This window comes from Phoenix dactylifera, unplaced genomic scaffold (assembly GCF_009389715.1).
Source record: "Phoenix dactylifera cultivar Barhee BC4 unplaced genomic scaffold, palm_55x_up_171113_PBpolish2nd_filt_p 000007F, whole genome shotgun sequence".
Classification (NCBI taxonomy): domain Eukaryota; kingdom Viridiplantae; phylum Streptophyta; class Magnoliopsida; order Arecales; family Arecaceae; genus Phoenix; species Phoenix dactylifera.
The window spans coordinates 2008768-2017618 of NW_024067666.1; the positions used below are offsets into that span (position 1 = coordinate 2008768).

General features: G+C 48.0%; 1 protein-coding gene across 1 annotated transcript; it reads left to right on the forward strand.

Annotated features, from left to right (window-relative positions):
• Positions 1-1975: 1975 nt before the first annotated feature.
• Positions 1976-4410, forward strand: LOC103696059 (RING-H2 finger protein ATL65-like). Its single transcript, XM_008777564.4, has one exon. The coding sequence runs from the start codon at positions 2514-2516 to the stop codon at positions 3696-3698; it is 1185 nt and encodes a 394-aa protein (XP_008775786.1). The 5' UTR covers positions 1976-2513; the 3' UTR covers positions 3699-4410.
• The last annotated feature ends 4441 nt before the right edge of the window (positions 4411-8851 follow it).

An 8851-nucleotide genomic window follows, 5' to 3' on the forward strand; every position in this document is an offset into this window, starting at 1 on the left:
GGCTCCTCCCCTGGCGTGCCTCTTTTCGCCTTTTCTTCCCGAGCTTTGGAGGGATCTCGGCGGCCTCCTTGCTCCGGTGGGCGGCCGCCTCCTCGGCGTCCGCATACTGGTTCGCCCGGGACAACAGCTCCGGGAAGCTCCGCGGCAGGCGTTTGTCCAGGGAGAAGGTGAGTCTGCCCTTTCGGAAGCCACGCTTCAGGGCTGAAAGAGCCACCTCCTGGCTCAGGTTCCGGACTTCCAACGTAGCCTTGTTGAAGCGGGTAAGATAATCCCGCAAGCTTTCTCTCTCGTTTTGCCGGACATCAAAGAGGGAGTCGGAGACCAGTCGCCGCCGGCTACTGACGGCGAAATGGGTGATGAAGAGGCGGGTAAACTGATCGAAGGTCTGGATCGAGTTAGCCTCCAAGCCGGCGAACCACGCCCTTGCCGGGCCACGGAGGGTCGCCGGGAAAGCCTTGCAGAGGAGAGGACCTGATGCTCCGTGGAGGAGCATAAGGGTCCTGAAACTCTCGACGTGATCCCGCGGGTCCGCCGCCCCGTCATAGGGCTCGATCGCCGGCATTTTAAACCCCGGCGGATTCGGGGTCCGCAGGATCCTCGAGGCAAGCGCCGGTTGGGAGGAGATCTCCAAGTCGGCGAAGGGATCTTTAGAGTGGCCCTTCAGGACCTGGAGTTGTCGGTGGAGATCGTCCACCCGCCGGTCCAGGGAGCGCGACCGATGGGTGGGAGACAAGGAGCACCGAGAGGGGGACCGACTGGAGCGCGGGTTCCTTGAGGACTGGGGGGTCTGGGAACGCGCCCGGGCCCGCCTCTCGTACCCCGCGCAGCTCCGATGGGACGGTCCCGGCAGAATGGACCGTGCTCGAGAATCTTCCTCGCGCCGGCGCTCCTCCCCATGGGAGAGGAAGGAGCGCGGGTTAAGGAGGACAGGTGAGCGCTCAGGGAGCAGCGGCTCCTGGGCCCGCTGCGGCGCCCGAGACATCACACCCTGCAGGTTCTGCACCGCCTCCGCGAGGGTGCGAACCTGCTGGGCTAACTGGTCGAACTGAGCGGCTTCGACCATCTGAATGGGGGGTGGAACGGTGGAGTGTTGCTGAGAATGTGTTGGAGACGCAGCGGCCTCCCGGCCGGAGGCGCGAGAGGCCCCGCGACCGGAGGCATTGGAAGCTCCACGACCACCTCGCCGTGCCATTACCATCGCTCTAAGATTCGGTGCCCTTCCTCTAGCGCCAACTGTTGCTGGTGGTCCAAACCGAGAATGATTGGCACAGCGGTGTGAACGGGATTCCGTCTGAGTTGCCTTGGTTGGTGTTGATTGTGCTCCACCTTCCACCGGGAAACCTGCAAGCAAGCCTCGCACCACCACTGGGGTAGTGGGGGCCCTCCGACGATCAAGTCAGAGGAGATTGGAGGAGAAGGAGAGATAATTGCAGGTAGTAGGAGAATGCTCTGGAAGTTCTTGCTTACCCCCCCTTCTCCCCCCCGCAGCATATATACCAGGCTGGGGGGTCCTTCGGGGGGGTTGGTCATCGTGTGGCACGATGGAGTTGCCACTGACATGGCCGTTACAGGGCGTCGTGGGGCAGCGCTGGGTACGGCCGTGACAGGGCGTAGTGGAGCTCCGCCTTGTACGACTGTTACAGGAGATCGTGGAGCAGCGCCGGATACGACCGTTGCAGGGACAGAGGGTCGTGGCGTGCTTCAGGGGAACAGCCTGTCGTTGTCGAGAGGTTGCCGACTCGGGATCGGATCGCTGGATCAAGGGGCAGCCGACTCGGGGTCGGGCTGCGAAGCCGAAGATATCCGACTCGGGATCGGATTGCTGGATCAAGGGGCAGCCGACTCGGGGTCGGGCTGCGAAGCCGAAGATATCCGACTCGGGGTCGGATTGCTGGATCAAGGGGCAGCTGTAGTCTTCTTGGACGCGCGTGTCGGTCACGTGGGGCATGGTGGCTGAGTTCCCCCGTAACATCAAGTTCAGATTCAGGCATCACAAGCCACGACTTCTATGACATGAGCCATGGGCGATGTTATAAGGGATATATTTTAAAGTTGGAGGAAATATATTTTCCATCTTGAAGAGATTTGGCTGGCGCCGTGCCACCTGTACCACAACTCCACCATGCTCCCTACTCCTGGATCACGCGCACAGCAGGTGCGGCCGCCCGCCCCAGAATTCAGAAACGCCCACGCAGAACTGTTAACTGCCAAACGATTCCGTAACCCCACAGGCCCCCACTCTTCCCTTCACCTGCCTGATACGATATCCCGCCAGAATTCCTCTTCTGGCTCTCGTCGTTGACACCACCTTGAACATTTCCCGAGCCAGCAAACCGCGATCATCGCACCTATTCATCGGGCCGGATTATTTATATGCCCCATCAAGGAACACCCTAACTCGATCTCCGTGGCAATGATCCCGACAAAATAAAGCAGAAGAATACGAATATGGGCATCGAGCGATAAGAGGTCCGAGAATCCTCTTTGTTCTTCTCCAGCTTCTTCCACGGGCCATGGCAGCGCCGGCGAAGGAGGCGGAGTACGAGTTCGAGTGGGGCCCGTCTCCTGCGATCACCGGTGGATCGCCAGCGGCGAGGATCACCCCCGACTTCAGCCCCCCTCTCATCGCCATGGTCGCCGTCGTCGGCACCGCCTTCCTCATCGTCCTCTACGCCCGCATCCTCTCCCGCATCCTCCACCGCTTCCGCTGCCGGTGGCGCCGCCGCCGCCGCCGCCGCCTGCTCCAGTACGCCGCCGCTGCCGACCTTGAATCCCCCCCTCCCCCCGGCGGCGCCGTGTCTTTCGACTCCTCCGACGACGACTTCCGCTCTCCCTACGGCCTCGACGACTCCGCGATCAAGACCCTCCCCCTCTCACTCTACTCCAAGTCCAAGGCCAAGCACCTAGCCGCCACCAATCGGGACTGCGCCGTGTGCCTCCTCGAGTTCGAGGACGACGACTCGCTCCGCACGCTCCCCCTCTGCTCCCACGCCTTCCACGTCGACTGCATCGACGTCTGGCTCCGATCCCACGCCACCTGCCCTCTCTGCCGCGCCGCAGTTTTCCGCCACGAATCCCCCTTCGTCCCCATGCGGGCTGCCCGAATCCGCCCCAGCCTCGATGATCTCCTCCTCCATCAGCCGCCCGAGGCCTCGCAGCCTCTGCCGGAAACCGAATCCGAGATCGGCGCTGCCGCCTCCCCGCCCTCGATCCGCGGGGACGACCGATTCGGCATCCGGGACATGGATTTCCTTCTGAAGAGGTCCTATTCTTTCGGATTCGAGAGGAGCCTGGCGGCCGATCGGATGGTCCTGGAGGCCTCCATGGCCTCGCCGTGGCGGTACCGGTATCGAAGCTTCTGGAGCAAGCGGTGGCCGTCGCCATTCGGCGGCGTCAGCGGGGGCGGCTCCTCCTCCGCCTCCCGGGCTGCGAGGGTTTTCTCTTTCCGGTCCTACCGGAGCGTCGCCACAAAATCGCCTTTCCTGCGACGTCGGGGGTTCTTCCCGCTCTCGTCAGAGCCGAGCGTCCGGCTTGGCGGCGGCGCGGGGCCCTCGTCGCGGCGGAGCCGCTCGATGACGAGCCCGTCGGCGATCTTCATGCGGCCACCCCCGCCACCGGCGGCGGGGTTCTCGTCGAGCCGGTTGCGGTGCGGGGATCCCGAGGCGCTGCTGTCGCCGGAGAGGCTGAACCGACGGTAGCCGGTCGAGGGTGCGTGCGTTGACCTGGAGTCGGCGGTGGCAGGAGAGAGGCCGGACGGATGGGGTCACCGGCCGGGCGCTTTTAATGGTGAGTCGCATGCGAGAAATTAATGTGCTGCCGGCTTCTTTAATGAAAGGGGCGATAGCGGGAGAGAGGAGGATTTTTATTTCTACTCTCTCTTCTCTCCCCTTTGGTACTTGTGGAGGACCAAGGCCGGTTGGTGGGCATCATTAATGCTGCTTTTATCAAATGGAAGAAGATGGGAGCAGGGATTTTTCTTGCTTTTTCAGTCCGCCTCCTAGTCGACAAACGCGCGAAGTGTCGCAACGGGCGATGGACACGTGGGCTGCGTTGATACGGGACGCCACCGTTGCATCGGGTTTCGACGCCGCCGTGCCGGGGCGGGGCGGATAACGGTTTTCGATGGCTTAAGCTTTTTCTCCGGACGGACGACGGGACGAGCGCGCGTATAGAAACATTTGTGCGGGATCGACATGCCATTTGCCTGCGCGGGTCCGCTCTTCTCAGCTCTCGCCCATGGCTCGGAAAGACAAAGCTGATGGTAGATCCCAACTCCCAAGCCAGTATAAAAAACTCTATGTTGCACATATTAAAGACAGCAATGTCCGATGTTGATATTTCTTACGAGCACTGAATCACAGAATCAGTGGAAATGATATAAATTAAATCTACTCTTGAGAATTGGCTTTTCTCGTATTGTTCATTGTCATGGTTGTGCGATTTTATTTTATTTTATCTTCATTTTAGATACCAGACTTGCATTGAGACCCAGTAGCTTAAGAGTGGCATTGAGACCCAGTAGCTTGTCTTTTGATTTTGCAGTAGCTTAAGAGCCATTAAGAGTAGGGTTCGGTTCATCTCTTTCGTGTGAAAGGATGTTTGATTTTTTTTTGTACGAATCTATCATCGGACTAATGAACAAGCTTGGAAAGTTTTAAGATCTATACGGGCGCGATGCGCTAATTAAATTTGTTGAAAAAGACTGGTCATTCATTCACGTGAAAGATATAACAGGAACCATAGATCAGTCTATGTCAATTCTTGGAGCATTAATTATAGTAGGCATGTCAAACCATTTCGTTTCGGCCCAATGAGGGTGTTCCGTTTTATAGAGACAGAATTTTCCTTTAACAGATTTTTTTTTTTTGTTTCGTAGCCTCCCATGACGAGAGTGCTTTCATGATTTCTCACAGCGAAATATATTTCTCTTTTGTTAAAATCACTTCTTTGAGGAGCAACACTTCAAGTAAGTATCCGTTAGTTCCCTTCAACTCTTTGTTTAATTTGTGTAAGTCCAAATGGAAGGTATTAGTGAACATTCACCCATACTACAATGGAACTCATGCTAGTCTTCTTTATTTTTCATGCAAGTAACAAATGATGCTACATGTTAAGAGACGAGAGGTTACAGTCTTGCTGAATCGTTTGATATTCTTTGAATAATGGCTATTATAAGCCTAATTTTTATTACACTTTCAAGATGGAGTTCCTTAAAAGGCCTTTCATTTTTGTGTGTGTGTGTGTGTGTTTGTGTGTGTGTGTGTGTGTGTGTGTGTGTGTGAGAGAGAGAGAGAGAGAGAGAGAGAGGGGGGGGGGGGGGGGGGGGTGGAGGGAGAGCACAATTTGATATTTTTTGAATCATTTGACGCCCAACTTATGCAATATCCATGAAAATGGTGTCATATAAGTGTTGATGGTGAAAGCATGAGTCATGCTCCTCAAAAAATTGTCACACTAAATGATAGATATAAGTCGGATAGATGGTGCTATCTGAAAATAGCATCATAAGTGATGATGGTGAAACTTATAGCAATCAAAAGACATCGCATTGATATGGTATAGGCAGATATAAATTTGGATGGTAAGCCCCCTTTTTCATGAAAAAAAAAAAAAAAAAGATATGGTATAAGTCTGGTAGAACTATTGATTGCAATTTGGGAATAACGAAATAGTTGTCCCTATAATTTTTGAAATCGGCCATGTCCCCAAATGTCAAGTATTGCACTTGCCATGATGATGATAACGATGGTTCGAGGATGTGACTTTTTGAGTTATCTTCCTTGAGAATTCGGTTATATGTTATACTATTCTTTTCTTACAAACTGTGTTTGATTTGGCTATGACTAGAGGGAAGTTCAATCCCATCATAACCTCGTGTTAGTGTCGAGTTCCTCACTAATGGAAAAAAGAAATGCAGGGTTAAAATTGCATAAACACCTCTTTTAGTCAAGCTTCCTATATGGAAACATGTGGACCCATTCTTGTGTTAAATGGAGAATAGAATGATGATATAGACAATGTTTAATCCATGGACGAGATTAGTGGGATTGTTTCATATGTTGCCTCTGCTTTTTCTCTATAATAATTGCTAAAAGATAGAACATGTTTCTCACTAAAATTAAAAAATTATTGGTAATGAATTTGTCAAGTATAATCTTACTATAGTTTAATTTCATGCTTGATTGACATATAATAAAATCTCATGATATATGTATATAATAGTTAAGTAGGCAAAAGTGGGCGATAAACCTAGCAGTTTCCTATAAACATATATTGAATCATAAAAAGCCTAATGGATGCTAAGAGAGATTTATGAAACAAACAACACAGACTTTTGTATCGAAAAAAGAAAGGAATCTACATGAAATTTTAGATGAGTTTGGGCTAAACCCATATCCTTTGACTCGGCTTTTTCCCTTTCTCGGTAACACCATTATTACAATCTTCTTCTTTTTCTTTTTCTTTTTTGGTTCAAAGGGGGCAAAGCAAGAAAAACTACCCAAATAAGTACATCAAAATATTATAATCTGAAGGAAAAAAACTCATAAGCACCTACAGCCAAGTATTTTGCAAGTTTAGAGGAAAAAAGAACACCTATTTCTCAATGCACATCAGCCTAAAAAGCATTAGCAGCTAGGGTTGGAAATAGGCTAGGTTGGGCCAGTCCACAATCCTACTTGAGCCAGGCTCGAAATTTTTTATGAGCTCCGAGCCGGGCTTAGGCCCAAAAACTTTTGGAAAATCCAGACTTGAGCTAGACCTGGACCCAACCCAAATCTAATTGGGCTGGTCCAATTTTGTGGAGTGGACTGTAGTCCATTGATTGACTTTCTCATTGATAATTTAGAATTCAGATCATTTTAAAATTTCTTAAATTGTATCAAACTATTCAAACTATTATGCCTTCAGCTTAAATTCTGGCTATATTTCGGGCTTGTTTGAGCTCGAGCGAGCCCAAATCAATGATATACCTATGCTTAACCCAACAATAAATAGGCTCTACCTTTAAGCTCAAACTCTATCTAAAATTTTTCGGGCCTAGCCTATAGCCCAGACCCAAAGCCAACTCGAGCCTATGTCTAGCTCTATAGCAGCCAACCAATCAATGACTCTATCCCCTTCCCTGAATGCATGTGATACTTTGTAAACCCAGTGGGTCCGTTTTAGCCGTAAAATATCAAGCAAGAGAGGATTCAAGTGTTTGGAGACCTGCAGCCATTATTACTCTCTTCAAGGCAACCATATATGTCATCTAGAAATTAAAAAAAAAAATGGTTGCCAAGTTACGCTATCTATTATTAGCATAATATGGAGCAAGCTAAGTAACATTTGAGACCAATATTACTATCTTCAACTCAAGGTATGTTCCAACTTGAAAAACGACGTTAGCTAACAAGCTCAAAACCAACTTACATGCAAGTATGCAACGTATCTCTAACACAATATCATGAGTTTTGATTGGGTTGGCTAAGCATTGATTACTAATTGAGGTGGATCACTAGACCCTAGACAGCAATTAGGAGCAAGATCCGCTGTATCTGAGGTCAAGTTATGCACCAAAACTTCTAAAAAAAGCATAACTCCCCCGAATGTCATTTGATTTTATTGCTCAATTTTTTTTCTGAAATTGTTCTTCTCGACTCAAGATAGGTCATATCCGCTGACATGGAGCTTTAGCCACGATTGAGTCTTGAAATAGATCATATATATTTTTCAATTTAGGAGAAATAAGATAATATGGTAGAAGGCAAAATTAACATACAAATCGAGATCTATCTCCCAGATAATTTTAGTCTTAGTGAGACTCATTCAATAGTTAGTTACTACTTTGGAAAAAAATCTAATTTTAAATAGAAGAGGAATTCAACTTGTATTTCCAACTTGAATCTCACAAGTATATGCAGAGATGTAACTCAATTTTACAGTTATTAATGTAAGTAAACAGGGTTTAGGTCTTACTTTCACCACTTTGTTATTTTACTAAATTAGAGTTGGGCGAATCAAGAGAATTGCTTATCTCTCCGATTAGATCAATTACAGCCAATTTCCAATAACTAATCCATATATATGATATGATATATTATAACCTACAAATGAGATACAAACCTTGGCTATAAATTGAAGCTCTATCTCATGGAACTAAATTTATATTTCGCTCATCTACTGCTATTGATTTTCTCACGGTGCTCCATGATAGCCTATTTTGGCATTACTTTCTCACATTTGTGACCTCCACTCAAATTCTTAAAAGAAACCCAACTCATCAATCTTGACCATCATATGAATTTTGTTTGATAGCATGGTTTTGCAATGGTTAGCAGGAATACTCAAGTAACAGAGAGATTTCATACCAAACTTTTACCCACATCTGGGCGCGTCTCTTTACACTTTCATTCCATAGCATGGTACAGATTTCTAGATTAAGATGCCAGATACATTTCAGCCATATTTATTTATTTATTTATTTTTATTCCGATAATGGTATTGCTTCTTGTGTCTAGGAACACCCGTTTTATCGTCGACCCGGACAAAATGGGACGTGTTACGCACTCGCCCGAGCCACACCTGACCCAAAAATATATATAAATTTTTCTCTAAATATTAAATTTTGTATGAATATTTTTTTAAAATTAATTTTTATATGTATACTTTTTTTAAAATACTTGTTTTGCTATTCTATTTTTTTATTCTTATTTTTGTATATATACTCAGACCATCTAACGATGTTAAAATATTAATGATTTTGAATTAAAATAACTAAAATATTTTTAATAGGTAAATGTGTAAAAAATATTTATAAGTTAATCGTAAAAAAATAATTTTAAAATTTTATTTTATTTTTAATTAAAAT